The following is an 18124-nucleotide window of genomic DNA, read 5'->3' on the forward strand; positions in this document are numbered from 1 at the left end:
TTATAAATTGTATTACGCAATAAATAAATAAAGAATGCATATTGCTAACAAAAAAAAAAGTTAATTAGAACGCGTATTTCCAGAGAGGATATAAAATATGTACGAGGTATTCCTTAATTCTATAATGTAATCAGTACAACCACTTAAAATCATACAATTTATTGCGTAATCGTCAATAGTATATTTTACTATGATGGTGTCGTACAATTACCCTGGTCATTGGCAATAATTTCAACTCTATCATTTTGCCAAACGCCAACACAGGAATATGACGTTCCTAAATCAATATATACCGACTGTTTTTTCACTCATTTATTTATTTATTTTTTTTCTTTCGTTTCTATTGTATCATAGTAAACAAATGAATGAATATTCTTAGGAAAAAACTGGGTAAAAAAATTACAGAGAAATAGAATATGGAATTTATTAAATTAAATTAATTAAATTATTTGTAACATGTGAAAGTTTTTTGATTTACTGCACATCTCATTCCCAAACCAATAATTGAATGGATTTTTTGTATCAATTTAATAAAAACGTTTTAAAATGATTAAATGAAAACAAATGTTTTAATAAAATTTTTACGACATGAAATTTGATGAAGATGACTTAGTATTATTCGCAAGCTAAAAATAACAAGTCATACCTTTCTTAAATTCCTTAAAATGAAGTAACTGAAGTTGTGGAATGTCGGGTGGACTTACAACAAGCTTCTTTCAATATTTTAGTTTTTTTTAAAAAAAAAAATATTATATCGTAATCACGTCATAAGGTAAATTTCTAAGAAACCGAAACACTAACACTTTTGTCATGTAATCTTTAATCATAATAAATAATACGCCAATTGTAAGTACAAGATTTATTTTTATTTCTTCGTTAATTTCTTTTTTATTCCCTATCGCTACTATAACGACAAAATAGTTTATTTAGTACAAGATTTAAATGCAGGAATTACAATTTAACTCTTAACACAAATTATTAAAATCTTATGTATCATGAATTTGAAGATAATATAGATATTGAGTATTATGTTATTTTATTTAAATTTCACTTTTTTTCTTTGATATCGAAAATTTTTTCCTTAATTAAAAAATGCATAAATAAATAATAAATTTAGTTAGGAAAATTTTTTAAAATAGGTTACGCGCTTAAAAATTTATTGGTTAAAGATGTAGATCATCACGTGTTCCAGTAAATCTCCTTTTACTATTATATTCCGTCAAATCAATATATGTGATTTGGTTCCGGAAAAAAGTTCCGATATAAGGCCAGTTCCGGTTTATTGAGGTTCCGTTATATCGAATTTCACTGTGTCGAATTTACGCGTCAAAAATTTTGTATTATATTACATACAGTAATTACAGTATGATATTTGACTTCATTTAATAATTCAATATAAAACGTACTTGTTGGATGAGGGAAGTTATGAAGAAACATCTACATTATAAAGTTTGTTCATTATTTGATCGGCAATCCCTTCAAGTAATTTTTGTTCACGTTCGTATTCATCTTTACTTGCTTCTTGGTTATTCTCAAGCCATGTAATCGATTTTTGTGCTGCATCTTGAAGTCTATTCTTTATATTATCAATATCCTGAATACAAATACATTTTAAAAACGAGACTAAAATTTGATCAGGTAAACAAAACTTTAATAACAAATTGAGAAGCTTACTTGAACTACGTTAAATAAGTTGTGTGTATATGATTCAAAGCATTCTTCTGCATGATATTCTTCAGCTTCGGAAACTGTCAATATTAAAAATTAAATTACATATTACTGTATGACTATTAAAATATGAATACTGAAAATTAATTCAAACCCATCCGTTCGATTTCTTCCTTCAATAATATTCCTTTTTCATTAGTGGGATCACCACCAGATAAAATATAAGCTTGTACGGCGACACCATAGGCTGCGGCTTCAGCAGGATTGATAGATTTGTTTGGTTTTTTACCATTAAAGAATTCAGATACTAGTCTTTGAATCTCAGGAATATAAGTTGAACAACCAACTAAAACAATTTCATGGACTTGACTTTTGTCAATTTTACTATCCCGAAGTGCTTTCTCAACAGGTTCCATTATAGAACGAAATAGATCTTGATTTAATTCTTCAAATCTGGAACGCGTCAAAGAGGTATAGAAGTCAATACCTTCATAAAGAGAATCAATTTCAATGGAAGCTTTTATTGATGTTGAAAGTGTACGTTTCGCACGTTCACATGCTGTTCTTAAACGACGGACAGCACGTGCATTCGATGAAATATCTTTTTTAAATTTTCTTTTGAATTCTTGTACAAAATGATTTACAAGACGATTGTCAAAATCTTCACCACCAAGATGATTATCACCAGCAACGGCTTTTACTTTAAAAACTCCCTCTTCAATAGTTAAAAGAGAGACATTGTAAGTACCACCACCCAAATCAAAGACGAGAACATTTCGTTCTCCAGTAGTTTTCTTATCCAATCCGTAAGCCATAGCTGCTGCAGTTGATCCAATAATAATACGGAGTACATTCAAACCCGCAATCAAACCAGCATCTTTTACAGCTCGACGCTGAGAATCATTAAAGCAAGCTGGAACTGTAATTACAGCATTTTTTACTTGTGTACCAAGAAATGCTTCTGCGATTTCTTTCATTTTTATTAATATCATAGATAAAATTTCTTCTGGTGTAAAATATTTTCTTTTCCCTTTGTATTCTACATTGATAACCGGTTTACCATTCTTGTTTAGGACTTTGAACGGCCAATACTAACATAATTAAGATTGTAAAAACTTTTTTAATTATCTTTTCTGATGAGTTTAAATTTTCATTTATTATGTAGAACATACCTTCATATCAGATTGGACATCTTGATCATTGAAATTACGACCAATGAGACGATGAACACTAAACACAGTATTTTGTGGATTCATCGAAGCTTGATTTTTGGCCGCATCTCCAATAAGAATTACTGTATTAGTGAAAGCGACATATGATGGTGTAGTACGATTACCCTGGTCATTTGCAATAATTTTAACTCTATCATTTTGCCAAACGCCAACACAAGAGTATGACGTTCCCAAATCAATTCCGACTATAATTTAATCATTATTATTATTTGTTAAATTCTTTGAGCAAAAAAAATTTTTAATTTAGGAAAATAAACATACCGCTCATTAAGTTTCTTTTTGGGTTTTTTCTTATCGTATTGTGAATAAATAAATGAATATTCTTGAGAAAATTGAAAGATTAGGGGGAGCAAAAATGTAACAGGGACAAATCGATAAATTGAAAAAGAAATTTAAAGTTGAATAAGAATCTTAACATGTGAAAATGTTTTGATCTACATATTCCAAATCATTGGATTTAATAAAAACGGTTAATAAAGAAAAATGATTAACGATTTACACTAACCGATAAGTTTTACATAATCTTTAATCTTTCTATTTCACATGAAAAAACCTATAAAGTATAAACCCATTAGGACGTCACGTGTATATATAAATACACACGGGACCAGTCGGGACCTCCGATAAAGCATTAAAACTTGATTTGCTTGTTTATTTCTTTTGAAACTAAATCTCGGTAATTCCAGGAAAAATTTAAAATAAAAAAAAGGTTCGAGCAATATATCTTTTATTTCAGAAAAAATATAAAAGTATCAATAAATCAAAGACCAATGTCTTTCTTAACTAAGCAATAGCCGATACAGTTTGTCCAATAATGATACGAAGTACAGTACATACTGAAAATCGAGCCTGCATCTTTTACAGCATTGACGTTAGAATCATAATCAACTTTTCAGAGATTGATTGAAATTATAAAAATTTCTTTTAAAACAACGTAAAAGGAATAATTAAAATAAGCCGTACTGTAATTACAGCATATAGTTATTACTATTGCAAACATTATTTAAAAATTAGTGAAATCTGTGCGGTAAATGGGAGCAACTAGAGTAATAGAGTTACTTGGGCTGCTTGGTGTCGTGCGAAAGACTGCTGCCACCTGATTTCCCGACAAGGGTTTTGATAACGTAAAAAAGTATAAAGACTTTATTAAAAATAGAATGCATTCTTGGTTTAGTTATTACATATAACTGTGAGACACGAGTCAAGGAATTTAAAGACAGGCAATCATTGTCAGTAGTTTAAAAGTTCACTTTTAGAAAGGAATATAAGCCAGATCACACCCTCATTTTCTAAAAACACATCGAACTTGATCGCAACTACTAAGTCTACAAACCTATTATGTCTGTGATCGGCAGCCGTAAATAAGTGATTTGCAAACAATTTACGTAGCAATAATTTATGGAATAATCTCTGAATCTAATAATAATCGAAGATGGAACTATAACCCACTGGACAATTAGTTTAACCGCCAGAACAAACAACTAAAATAAACGAATCTTCGAATGGGATTAAGCGAAAATCCGACAGAAAAAAAGATTCGAATTGGGAACAATTGTTTCATATAACCTTTAGTTGTTATTGAAAAACACAACATTTCCGTTCCCTCGTATGAAGATTTTGAAATTTTCAAACGGGAAAGAGTTTTTAAATCATTCAGACGTATTTTTACGACATTCACTTCCCTTATCCGATGAAGATGAGAATAAATTACCGTAGCCGCCGTCGGCCTACATTTATGCTCATTATTAATCCAAATCACGTGACTTCGTTAAAAATTTTCTTCTTTTTCACTAATCTAGATTAATTAATACATTGACTTAGTTTGTTCTTTAGTTTGCGATTTTGCGTTGTTCAAGCGGTTACGTTATTCTTACAGTTCATGAGTTTCACTTAGTCATAAACAATAAATAATGCATAGAGAAACATAAGTAGAGAAAGTAGCTTTAAACTGTTTAAATAAAACAAACCACTAACTGTATACAATAAATACTAAGGTTGGATAAAATTACGCATCTTGTCTTTCAATATACTGTATGTTAACTCTTTACGTGATATATATGGACAGGGTGGTATCGATGCAGTAAAATGCTGAATTATTGAACGTGTAGTTCGTACCAGTATAATGCTGAATTATTGAACGTGTAGTTCGTACCAGTATAATAAGTGGATTGGATAGGTTGCTGTGAAGATTATGATTTCTCGTCTAATTACTCATGGGTATTGTTGAATTCATCTGTGGAGATTTTCGCTTCCTGTGCGATTGCCGGAAATTAAATAATGACGCGTCCGTGAAATGGGCTGCGTCTTAATTGTTGGCGAATTTGAAATAGGGACTGCTTCTGCATTAGATGTGCTCGGAGAGCGAATATCTCCTTTTGTTTCTAGAAGGTAGAAACATATATATGCTGATAAATGTTTATACAAATTTCGGTGTTTATTTTGCGAAGTCGCTTATTGTAAGTTTTTCTGCGTCTTGCTCAAGTTCTTGATCTTCGTATTCACCCTCCACCTTTTCTATGGTAGCTTCTTGATATCGCCGGGAGAGGGCGTAGTCCCACTTGCTCTACTAGTTAATAATATTGAGTGGATTTTTATCAACTGGCGTAGTTCCAGAATCATATCGCTTTTTGTTTTTTAGAGTAGAATATATATGCTGATAAATTATATAGTGACTCAAATATTTTTAATTTTTTTAACGAAGTCGCTTTATAGGGTGTTTATTCCCATTTGCTTTTTTAATATATTTATAGTTACTAATTATATTGAGTAGATAATTCGACTGGCGTAGCTCCTTTAAATATATTGGAGTACGAATATCACCTTTTGTTTCTTAGAGTGAAATATATATGCTGATAAATGTTTATACATCATCGACGAGATATTTCGGTATTTTAATGGACACGTTCTAACTTTTCTTTTGGATTCAAAATAAATTATTTGATAACTATAATAACTATATCATTATCCGTTCTTTAACGGAGTAAATCAAAAACAGAATTGTTTATGGATTTTGTAAATATATCATATCCAAATCCAAATATACTATCCTGTTTTGTATGAAATAACTCAGACGCATCGATTTTTTACAAGTAAACTTTAATTAATACAACTTTATTAATATAAAACGCAAAAGTACCAGACTCGAAAAATTACCTTTTTGACCCGCATTACATATAAGAGGGTCAAAAAAAAGGATGTCGTACAGGGGGTATTGATTGATCTTAATAAATAAAATACACAATATTTTTTCTATCCAGATATATTTCAGATTTTTATTTAGACTGAATAATCCAGATAAAAAAATTGGATAATTTTTAATTTATTTAAATAATATTTCTATTTTGAATCAAATACTAGTAATAGGTATATCCAAATCATTCATATCATTATATAAATGATTTGAATGTTTTGAATGTCTTAAATGGATCGTTGCTTGATATAATCTACCTATTATATTTATTGTTAAATTTACAACTGAAGAAATTAATGTAAGTAAGGGAATAATATCATAAGATACAGTATAAAGTTTATATAAAATCTATAATTAATATAAAGAGAAAAAAAAGAATATATTATTATTAGTAAGACTTATTAAAATAATATTAATATTGATTAAAAAAAAAATTCCTACCTGAATGATTACTTGAGGAATATCTTCAATAAAAATGTTTAAACAAGTACCCCAAAATATTTTTGATTTAGCATCATCAGAAAAAGGAGCATTAAAAAATGAAAACCCAGCTAAATTTGAATGTAAAATACTTAATGTTTCAATATCAGCACTAGCTAATATAGTAAATATGCTTGCCACTTTTTTATGAGCCATAAACCATTCAAGAAATTTTGGTCTTGTATTTTCTTGTGTTATAAGATAAAAAGCTAATATGGTATTTATTCCTATTGGTACTGTTACAAATACAATACTTTTTTAAAAAAAAGAAAAAAAAGGAAACAAATAAAATCAGTAATTATACAATTACATAAATTAATGAATAAAGAGTAAATGAAAATTACAAAATTATCATACCTTGGAAAATAAAGAACAGGAATGTCTTTAGCATTATTATTTACAAAAGTAATATCAATAACCAAATCAAAAATAATTAAACCAAGTTGTAAAATAGCAATATTATTACCCTAAAAAAGAAAAATTATATCAATATATTTATATGATTTAATGTGATTATAAAAATCAAAGACTTTAAGATAGTTTACATTACTATTCCTACTTCGAGCAAAAAAGAATAAAACAATCAAAAGTCCAATAATTAATAATATGCCTAATAAATTGTACTTATATTTTTCCCATAAATTCACTATAAACATATGTATAATTATAAAATTAGCGTATATAAACTGATTAAAAGATATAAAACTTTTCTCATATGATACTTACGTGTAGGAATGAAACCATATGATTGGTCCAAGTACTTAGATGCCTGACCATTATTAATTAGAGTTAGATCTTTACTTTTAACCATAGTATTAATATTATTAACAACGGTCTCAACACTTATATCATTATTAACTCTAGTTTCTTCAACACCAATAGAAATTAAATACTGGTTTTCATTTACACTAGGATCTAATTGAGTTTTTTCATTACTAGTAAGACATGAACGAGATACAGGAATAGCATTAGATAAATCATCTAATAAAATATTAAAGAAATTGGATTGTTGTTCCTGAGGTAAACTATCAAAATATTTTGTACCATCGGGAGTCAAACGTAATAAACCATTCATTGAAAGAGCAAAAGGAACTTCTTTTTGTTTTACATTAAAACTCCAAATATTATCTCTTATACCCAATAGAGATTCTTTATATGTCTTATCTCTAACAAAATTATTATCCATCTTAATATAATAAATTCCACCAGATACACTAAAAGTACTATCTAATATTTTTGCATTAACGGTTTTACCATTATTATTTACCGTACATGATGATTCAGTAATGTATTGACGTAAATTAGGTTGATTATCAATTAATTGATAAATAGTTAATTTACCATCAGATAATTCTACTGGATCATAAAAATTAATTGTAATATTTTGTATATCCGGACTTATTGTAGAATTAATGGCGGGATAAGTTGATTCCACATTGAAATTAAAATAACCTTTATCCTTATTTCCATCAAATTTTGGTAAATCAATTACTTGAAATCGCCAAGAATTATCTGTTTCCAATTGAGAAACTAAAAGAGTATTATTACGTAATATTTGATATACACCTTTTATTCCTATAGGTTCAGGTTCGAGAAATTCCCAAGGAATAGGAGCAGAATTATGTTCATCAATTAAATATCCATAAATAGAAAATTGATTTGGACCAGTAGGAGCAGTATTTGTTAAAAGGTAACCACCAAATGCTAAACTATTTACAACCCAATCCATATTTGCATTTCCGACAGGTAAAGTTAAACTATTAGCAACTTGAGATTGAAAAGATAAAACAGAACCAGAAGATAAGAATTTAATTTTAATATAAAAAGATTCAGATGGCAAAGTTCCAGTAGGATCTGTTTGTAAAATAGTTAAAATACAAACATTGCCAACTTCAACAAATGTTATATCGCAAAACAAAGCAGTAAAAGCTAAATTTGGAGCAGTAGTTTGATAAATTAATGAAGAGGGACTAGGATTTTGATTATACCCAATAGGTGAAATGTATAATTGACCTTTTGGTAATAATGGATTAGTTGCATTTAAAGTAACTGTACTATTTGTGAAAACAATAGCGTAACCTTCATCAACTGTACGTATAACTATAGCTGATTCTACTTTATCTAGTACATCAAGAACAAGTTCTCCAGAAGTTAACCCTATAATTGCTCCATCAGGTTCAATTCTAAATTGTTTCCAATCTATATTGTTATTTTGATTTATAGCATATCTCATAAATCCTTTTTCTCTATTAATATTAACTACAAATTGATCACTTGGTACAACTATTTGCAAAGCATTGTTAATAAATGGTAATCCGATAGGTGTTCGACTTGATACATTACCATCATAATCAATTACCATTCCCCATTCAATATATGTAGAAGGATCTTTAACATCCGTTGCATTATAATAAGTAATTAAAATTTGATTTCTTCCTGATTAAAACATATTTCAAAAATTCAATCCATATACCACCACTGACCATTTGAAAAACACAATAATTAAATGATTGAATATCTAATTTTAAATTCTTTTCTACCACTGTTCCGTCGAAATCAATAATTCTTAATGAAAACACTTCATAGAAACAAAGATAATTATCAATCGTCGTTGTTGGATTTTTTCTAACTATTCTTATTACCATTGTACCATCATCATATGCTTTTGAATCCCATATACGAGGTAATACTTTTCCATGATCTATTTCTTCTTTATGTGAAAATTCCCTTATTACTGCTGTTGTATATAGTGTATATGAACATAATATGATCACAAAAATTGATAAAAAGTTTGTTTTCGCTGAATTGAGTATCCGCATTTTTATAAAGATGGTTTTTTTTTAAAAAAAAAAAAAAATTTGTGCGCAATTCACTTATATTTATAATATTAAACTTGTATAAATAAGTAATCGTTAGTGGCGTAAGGCTTCACTTGATGATCGGAATGTTGAGATCATTTTGGCCAAAATTAACGTTAATTTTGGCCAAAATGATCTACATTCCGATCATATGATTTGTTAATAACTAATTTCAGTAAATTCGTAAATTCTCAATTTAACTGTTAAAACTAAGATTAATAACGATATTGCTATCACCAACATTATTATTTATTACTACTACTATCAGAAGAGTTTAATGAAATTTGACGGGAATTACCAAATTTAGAAAATTCCTAAAATGATTATGTTATTGAAAAACTTTATTAAATAATAAATATTAGGTTTCAGAAATTATTTATTACAATTTTTAATTAATAAAAAATTTTCAAAAACTTTATTTCACGAATCTTTTTAATTGAATCAATAAATGCAATATAAACTAAAAGAATAAATTGTATTATAAATTCATATGCAAAATATATGGGACCTCTTATGCACTAATACGTAATGTTTTTAGGTGGATAAATTCCAGATGAATGCTTATCTACAATGCTTGTCTGGATCACTAGATGATAATTTCTGAAACTAAGTTACTTGTTGGAATCCGAAATTCCGAATAGATCCGAAATTTTCTCTAAATCGGATAATCCGGATTGCTATCTGGCTTGATTAAATTACGGGATAAAATCATTGATTTCTTAGTGTAACTGCATAGAAATTCTTAAAAATTTTACGTTCCCATTTAAAAAGGATGATAATTGATTTATATCCGTGTGCATTTCAATCAACTAATCCAATTTCGGTTAATGCAATTTTACCCTTAATCGGAATTTTCTAGATCTTTTTTTTCGATCTTTTTTTTAGACCGGTATTGTTGTTTTTAAAAAATTTTTTTTCACTCTTTTTATCGTCAGAATTTTTTTCGGTACTTATTTTTTTTTTCGGATATCCTTTTTTTTCATTATCCTTTTTCTTCCCCCCAAATTTTTTTTAATTTTTTTTCATTATTAAATAAAGAAATAAAATTTTTACAATTATATTTTTTTAAAAAAAATCAATATAACATGTAGGAAAATTGACCGACGTTGATAGAAAGATGATTAACGCCGGATAAATAGTTTGATTTTCAAATTAAAAAAAAATTGATATTTTTACAATATTTTATAATTAATTAATTGATTTAATAATAGGTTATTATAACCAAATCCATATCCGAAATTCTCTAAATAATCACCAGATTTTTGAATAAAGATTTTAATTCAAATGGCTTAGTTAAATTAATAATTTATCGAGTAAAATGAATAGATTCTAATACACTTAATTGTTCAAATATATTTCCTAAGTTGGTTATAAGTTTAAGATTAACGTAATATAAATAATATTATTTTATTCTTTTTTGTTTACTAATTATTACCATATTAAATTCCTAATTATAAACAAAAAACTACTGCAACCATCTTTAATTTACTTAGTATTACATTATGATACTAAATTTTTCTATTTAAACAAACTCATTGGTCCCGATGCAACGGGTGACTGCTAGTTTATTACTAGTGTGATGTTAATGATCTTCATGGATTCATCGGTTCTTAAAAAATTATATCAATATTCTGAACGGAACCGAGCTGCTCGAGTCGAACGACTCAGTTCCAAAGAACCAAACCAGGTTTCGGTTTCGGTTCCGTTCTCAGTTCCAAACTGTGCTCGAGTCGCTAAGTCGTGGAACGCCCCCATCCCTAAATATATGTGCCTTTTCTAAAAAAACATAGATGTTTGATATCATGTACAATTAAGCGAAAAAGTGGATAAATTTGGAAAATCCGATGCTACCAAACAAAGATTCATAACAGCTTGATTTTTGGCCGCTTCTCCAATAAGAATTTCTAGTGAAAGCGACATATGACGGTGTTGTACGATTACCATGATCATTGGCAATAATTTCAACCCTATCATTTTGCCAAACACCAACACAGGAATATGACGTTCCTAAATCAATACCGACTGCTTTTTCACCCATTTATTTTTTTTTCTTCTTTCGTTTCCATTGCAAGATATCACATGATACTCTACGCCATGAACAGAAAGTAACGTGACTAATAATTCCTTCTAGAATTTTTTTATTCGATTTGTACACTCTTTTCCATAGCAGGAATATTCAACAAGGACACGTAACATTCTTTTCGAAGTGAAAATATTAGAATTTCTATGTTCTAAAACCATTACAAATGAGATCATATAAGCTGATGATATTTTTTAGAATAGTATATTGGGATCGTTAATTAAACTGTAAACGAATAAACTTTCACTTTATTTTTTTCATTCCTTGGAGAAATTGTATTATAACAAGGCTAGTGAAATATCAAATGTACAAAGTGGCTTTAACCAGTTTTATTAAATAACCTGTATGGTGATGTAGATTCTTGGGTGTATTGTGATGTTAATGACGAAAATCGACTTCCTTGGATCAAATAGATGTGAGTAGACTGCTTTTGGCATATTATTTGAACTTTTTGATACACAGTCAAACCTTAAAAAAAAGCGTGTATTCTGTTGGATTGAGTCAGTCATAAGAGGTCTAGTATTGGCGTTTAATAATAAATGATTGTCAGGATATATGTATATATATATCTGATTGATATGACCTTGTTAACCTTTTATAGCTTTCTGGGCAGATTGGCAGATTGGAACCAAATAATCCAAATGAATTAACTGCTAGCTGTAAATGGGTATAAAATTCCCACATACACATTAGATGATTATTTTAACCACTAATATTTTTTTATATTCACTGTTATTTCATTGTTCACGCTCTTTAAGTGTCTTAATAATCCCAATTTGTTATGATAATCTTTAAATCTTTTTTTTTTTTAACTTATTCATGCATTAGAACATAAATAAATAAAATTTCAACATGTAATAATAGAAGAAAACTCGTAAATTGTTACAAAATTGAATGGCATAGATTAATAAATGTTAAATTGTTTGATTTTAACCTATTTTATTCTGCACAATCAAAAACAAAGACAAGTTCTCTCTGGCGCAATATTTTGTACCAAACATTATGCATGATGAAATATTATTTTTTACTTTTTTCAATTAAATGAAGTTAACTTTATCGTTAAAAAAAATTAATCTGCTTGGCGTGCAGCAGTGACATATATTAGCTAATATTTTTGTGCCACAGGTAAGATATTTTGGTCACGTGCAACCAATCATATTTTTTTAAAAGTTGTGTACTCCCCACCCCCTAAAATATTAGCTAATATATCACAGTCTCTAATAAAATAAATAAATTTTATAAATTCGTCAATTTTTATAAAAGGAGCGACAAAAAAAAAAAATTTTTCATAAATTTTTATAAATAAAATTCATTCACGTAATATGGATAAAATAGAAGTTGAAACTCAAAATAATACATCCGCATCAGAAACGAAGATTGATATTTCTGATAATATGAAAGAACATGGGGAAGAAATTGAAAAAACTCCATCAGAAACGAAAGATGATACTTTTGAAAAACATAGGAAATCAATTAGTCAAATTTTAGTTCCTCTATACATCAATGAAGAATATGGTTCAGATGGTTATGTTGTTACTTATAGTAGTGAAGATAGATCGGTTCTTGGATGGTCAGTTAACATTGAAAATAATGGTCCACAACAACCCGATGTTTATTTTAAGGTTGATCAAATCAAGTTATTTTCACTACAAACTCTAAGTAAAAAAATCTTGTTATTACGTAGTATAGAAGATAATTATTGTAGGTATTTATTTTGACTCAAAATAATAGTGATTCAATTTTATGTTTTAATTAATAATTTATATTGTAATTGTAGGGTTGGTTGATTTAAATGGTGATCGTACTAGTAGTGATCGATTTCTTAAACTGAAGCATCAAGTTTATCAAAAATATAATTTTTCTTTTGGTTATACTTATATTGGATCCCTTCCTAATGGTGATTTAATTCAAGTATCACCAGGAGATCACAAAATTTACAAGTACCATTTCACAGATAAACCAAAAAATACAGTTCCTTGGGAATATTCTCAAATTATTGATATAGAAATTCCCGAAAGTTTAAATGGTCAAGTTGAAGGATGTTCTATATATCAAACAAAGTTATTTCTAATTGTTAATGGTACTGAACGTAGAATGCTTCAATTTGATTTATTGACAATGAATTTAGAAAGAAAATACCCCGAATTTACTCCTTATCTGATTCCAGGGTTACAAATAACAATGAATAAAAATCAAACGTTATTGGCGACAAATGTTGTAGCACATATATATTCAATGGAAAATGGAATGTTGATTTATAAGAGTGAGTATTACTTTTACAATACATATAGTACACTTTTATATGATAGATTTTTTTATATATTCATATATTCTAATTATAATTTATTCGCAGATGAGGATAATGGGTATGCTGTGCAGTTTATAACTTTGAAAAATACTGAAAGATTATTCATTTATCATGAACATAGTGGTGGTAAACTTGTAGATCCTTATCAAGTTTATGATGAAATTGTCATTTCTGATGGATTTAATAGAAAAACAAGTGTGATAACTAAATTAAATAGAAAAATTTTCATTGAAAATGGTAATGTTTGTATCACAGATGGAATTGATGAAAACAAATTGCAACAATTATTAAACAAGACCTTATATATTTATACTTTACCTATTTTTAAAATTATACAAAGTATGCTTAATGAAATCATTGACCAAGTGGACATTAAAAAGGTTGTACCACGTGAGGAAGATGAAGTTGAAATTAATGAAAATATTCGGATTAAGAATTATTCTTCTTCAAAGGTTAATGCAATTTTTTTTAGACATGTTGGCAGTATTATTGTTCCTTATATACTCTCATTTAAACTACTAAATAACCAAGATTTGGTACTAATTAATATGAAAGGAATCGATATTTATACAATAAATGAAGATGGGACCAGACATCGATACTTTTGGAATAATAATGAATGGAATGATATTTATGAAAAATTCAGAGAAGAGCGTGGCGAAATTTATGATAATAATTTTACTAATGAACACTACAAACCACTTATTGGAAGAATTTTAAAAAATGAATTTGATGATTCAAAACACTCAATACCATTACCAAAATTTACAGATGAGATTTTCAAAAAACAAATAGTTGAAGATGTTATAAATGATAAATTTGTATCACCAAAATTTGAAGCTGAAATATTAAAAATAGCAATTAAAAAAAAATGCAATGATACTGTTAGACAAATTATTGAATCAAATCAAGGTTATTCTGAAAATTACATGACTGTTATTAGTTTAAACTTAGCAGAATTGTGTGATTATTATCCTGATTACATAATCACATATATCTTACGCACTTCTATTATGTTATCTCCTTATTGTAATAGAATTGAAAATTCAAAAAATACTTCACTTCATTCACACATATATATTTACATTAAAGAATCAAATATGAATAATATCATTTTTAAGTTTATTTCAAAATTATATAATGGATTAATTCAGTATTTAAGGATAAAAGAAGAAATTCAAACAGTCAGTTTTATTGTTCCATTTCCTCAAATTTGTGTATACCAAAATAACTCTGAAAATAATGACCATGAGAATCATAAGATTGAAAATAATAATCATGAGAACTATGACACCAAAAATAATGATGATGAGAATCATAATTCTCAAAATAATGATCATGAGAATGAGAATAATGATCATAAGAACCATGACTTCAAAAATAATAACTATGAAAACTGTGAGGCCAAAAAAAATCACGATATCAAATCAAAAATGATCACATTACTAAAAAATATAATCACTGGACTAAAAATAATCATGATGATACCAAAAAGTAATAGTATTTGGAATGAATTTTTATATAAACCAAAATCTATTCTATTTTGTAATTTAGATAGTAATAACTTTTATAATTGGTGGAATTTTGCTGCGATTATAGATTTTAAGTGGAAAACTTTTGGAAGAGTTTACTATTATCTGATCTGGTTATTCTATACAATTTTTTATGTTTGTTATTCATTAGCTTCTACTTTAGAACAAATGTTTATCCCTGATTTTTATTTTAAATTGCTTTTTATAATTTCCATTATATTTGGCTCAATATTTTTAATTTTTGAGATTCGTTGTTGTTTATGGAATTATAAAACTTATTTCAATGATGTATGGAATTTATTTGGTAAGTAACATGTATTAGTTATATCCTGGCTAATTAGGAATAAGTAAAATTTTACTAGGATCGGATAAATGATCAGCCGATAGGCTGATCATGTTCCGATTCTAAAGTAAAATTTTACTATTCCAATTAGCCAGGATATAATTGATTTATCCCCTGCCATTTACACAATATTAAAAATTTGTTTTATTGTAGTATATCACGTGTTAATCAGTAATTATAAAATATAGTTTATTGTTGCATCCTAATTTCTTTCACCCGCTATTTTCTATTTTTCCATTTTAAAAAATGAGTCAAAATTTTAAAAAAGCTTCAGAACTATTACACTCAAAAAATAATATTGACGTTACAGATAAATTAAAAGAAAATTTTACTCATTTGCAAAATGTAAATATTTCTAATATACACGAAATTTCAAAGCCATCTATTCCCAAAGAATCATATGAACGTCCTTCTTTAAAAACTCTACAAAGATATGTCACTAAAGCAAACCCTGAAAATACCAAGAAAAATACTAGATTATGGTTCTCCAGATTTGAGGAATTTGTGAATGACACATAACCAGATATTGATTTATTAACTCTTTATGATAAGAAGGTTATTGCAATGTTGTTATGCGAATTTATTGTAATTATTAAAACAAGAGAAAAAAAGGATTATAAAGCAAATTCTCTATACAATGGAATTTGTGCCATAAATAGATGTTACCAAGAATTGTTTAAAGATAAAGAGCCATTTAACATACATGAAGACTTTGAATTTGGGGCAGTTCGAGATACATTACATACTAGAATGATTGAGCTTGAAGATATTAACAATGGTAAATATAATGGTGCTGATGCTCTTACAGATGATGAAATGGTCAAGATCTTTGAGCATCCTAACATGTCAAATGAAACGCCAGATGGATTACTTAAAAGAGTTTTTCTATGGGTAGGATGTTGTACAGCGCAAAGAGGAGGGTCGTATTATAATCTTATGGCTGAACATTTTAAGGAACGTGATGATGGAGGCTTTGATATTATTACAATTCATAATAAAACCCATCAGGGGGGCTATTATCATCAACCAACCTCTAATCAAACACCTACACATATTATTCCTCCAGATGAATCTAAAGAATGTGGTGCATGTTATGATATTAAAAAATATCTTAATTTACGACCAAAAAATGCCGAAAAAAATTTTTTTCTTCATGTTAATAAAGATCCTGAAGGTAATATTATTTTTATTGAGATATGTTATTAATGTAATTAATTTTTAATTGCTTATTAATCTATACTATTAGATATTAAACTGGGAAAGTGGTATTCTTCACAGCATATGGGTCGAGATAAACTATCCAGAATGCTAAAAGAAATTTGCACCATTACTAGTATTGATTATACAAATAGAAGAGTCATAAATCATTCCTTACGAAAACGTACTGCCCAAAAATTAAATTATGAAGGGTTGGATCCTCAGGCTATTATGAATGTAACATTGCATAAATCTTTAGCAGGGTTAAATTCGTAAGTATCTTATTTTTCCAATTCATAATAATTTTTTATTTATTTAACTTTTATAATCACACTGTATTTTTAGGTATCGTTCACAAAATGAAATTCAAAAATTAGAAGTTGCGAAACTAACACTTCCAGGCGTACACAAGGTATTTTTCTTTTTCTAATATATTTATAATTTCTTTTTTAATTTACATAATATTTATTATATTAATAGGATACAGAAAAGGTTAGCGACAATATTGCAGGGTATGTGCACGAAGACAGTGATGAAGAAAATATAAATAAAGTTGACTCTAATAATGAATTTCACTCATCTTCAAGAAAAATACTCTCTGAAATTCAAAATATTTCAATTCCTCTGAAACGTAAAGATAAAAACTTAGAATTGGCTGAAAATTTTAAGCTTAAATTCATTAAATGTGCTAATATTACCATTAATATTACAAAAGAATAATTTTTATTATAATTTGTTATTTTAATAAATAACTTGTTATTGTAGCATAAATAATAGTATAATCAATAGTATAATCAATAGTATAAAATAGTAGCTAATTTTAGTGCAAAATCTCCTAAGAATGGATAAATAAATACATATAAAATTTGCTACCCAGTAGGTATAACTATATTTGCATAAACGTGTAAATGGTGTCGATCAGGGGATAATAATGTTTATTTAATTACCTTATATTTACTTACATTTAAAATAAAATTAACTTGATTTAATCATCAATAGATGTAGGAGCATATCTTTTACCCATTATAGCATCCATTTTTTGGCTTATTAATAAAAGTCAACCACATTGGCTTACAGCGATATCTGTTATAATATTGAGTTTTAAATTTTTATTATTTTTTAGAGTATTTGAATCATTTGGAATTTATTTTGCTATAATAATTGGTGTTGCAAAAAAAGTTTTTCCATTTTTAGTGCTCTTATTTTTTATAGTACTTGGATATGCTCAAGCATTTT

The 18124-nt window shown here is 27.6% G+C and overlaps 5 protein-coding genes across 6 annotated transcripts; 2 read left to right on the forward strand and 3 right to left on the reverse strand.

The window, feature by feature from the left end:
- Nucleotides 1–991: 991 nt before the first annotated feature.
- On the reverse strand, nt 992–3268 carry OCT59_009093 (uncharacterized protein). Of its 2 annotated transcripts, XM_025317843.2 has the most exons (6): nt 3162–3268; nt 2841–3085; nt 1823–2759; nt 1675–1748; nt 1407–1594; nt 1004–1308 (listed from the first exon to the last, which is right to left on the reverse strand). In XM_025317843.2, the coding sequence occupies exons 1-5, from the start codon at nt 3166–3168 to the stop codon at nt 1424–1426; spliced, it is 1434 nt and encodes a 477-aa protein (XP_025177430.2). In that variant the 5' UTR covers nt 3169–3268; the 3' UTR covers nt 1004–1308; nt 1407–1423. The 2 variants fall into 2 exon arrangements, with proteins under 2 accessions (XP_065999756.1, XP_025177430.2); XM_066133306.1 differs by having other exon boundaries at nt 992–1308; nt 1675–2759.
- Nucleotides 3269–6246: 2978 nt separating this feature from the next.
- Nucleotides 6247–9389, reverse strand: OCT59_009094 (uncharacterized protein; the record flags this gene model as incomplete). The annotated part of the gene is made up of 6 exons (XM_066133307.1): nt 6247–6438; nt 6532–6823; nt 6928–7037; nt 7116–7216; nt 7297–8958; nt 9044–9389. The coding sequence occupies 6 exons, from the start codon at nt 9387–9389 to the stop codon at nt 6247–6249; spliced, it is 2703 nt and encodes a 900-aa protein (XP_065999757.1).
- Nucleotides 9390–11238: 1849 nt separating this feature from the next.
- OCT59_009095 (70-kilodalton heat shock protein) lies at nt 11239–11466 on the reverse strand (the record flags this gene model as incomplete). Its single annotated transcript, XM_066133308.1, has 1 exon — nt 11239–11466. One exon carries the CDS (start codon nt 11464–11466, stop codon nt 11239–11241), a length of 228 nt encoding a protein of 75 aa, XP_065999758.1.
- A 1364-nt stretch (nt 11467–12830) lies between these two features.
- On the forward strand, nt 12831–15660 carry OCT59_009096 (uncharacterized protein; the record flags this gene model as incomplete). The annotated part of the gene is made up of 3 exons (XM_066133309.1): nt 12831–13209; nt 13286–13771; nt 13862–15660. The coding sequence occupies 3 exons, from the start codon at nt 12831–12833 to the stop codon at nt 15658–15660; spliced, it is 2664 nt and encodes an 887-aa protein (XP_065999759.1).
- A 277-nt stretch (nt 15661–15937) lies between these two features.
- On the forward strand, nt 15938–16210 carry OCT59_009097 (uncharacterized protein; the record flags this gene model as incomplete). The annotated part of the gene is made up of 1 exon (XM_066133310.1): nt 15938–16210. The coding sequence occupies one exon, from the start codon at nt 15938–15940 to the stop codon at nt 16208–16210; it is 273 nt and encodes a 90-aa protein (XP_065999760.1).
- Nucleotides 16211–18124: the final 1914 nt, after the last annotated feature.

This window comes from Rhizophagus irregularis, chromosome 17 (assembly GCF_026210795.1).
Source record: "Rhizophagus irregularis chromosome 17, complete sequence".
Classification (NCBI taxonomy): domain Eukaryota; kingdom Fungi; phylum Glomeromycota; class Glomeromycetes; order Glomerales; family Glomeraceae; genus Rhizophagus; species Rhizophagus irregularis.

What these genes read in the sequence shown, in the direction of transcription:
- OCT59_009093 (XM_025317843.2), bottom strand. An exon ending in GGAAGAAATCGAACGGATGG is followed by an intron (nt 1,749 to 1,822) that starts GTTTGAATTAAT and finishes TAATATTGACAG; the next exon opens with TTTCCGAAGCTGAAGAATAT. An exon ending in ACTTATTTAACGTAGTTCAA is followed by an intron (nt 1,595 to 1,674) that starts GTAAGCTTCTCA and finishes ATTTGTATTCAG; the next exon opens with GATATTGATAATATAAAGAA.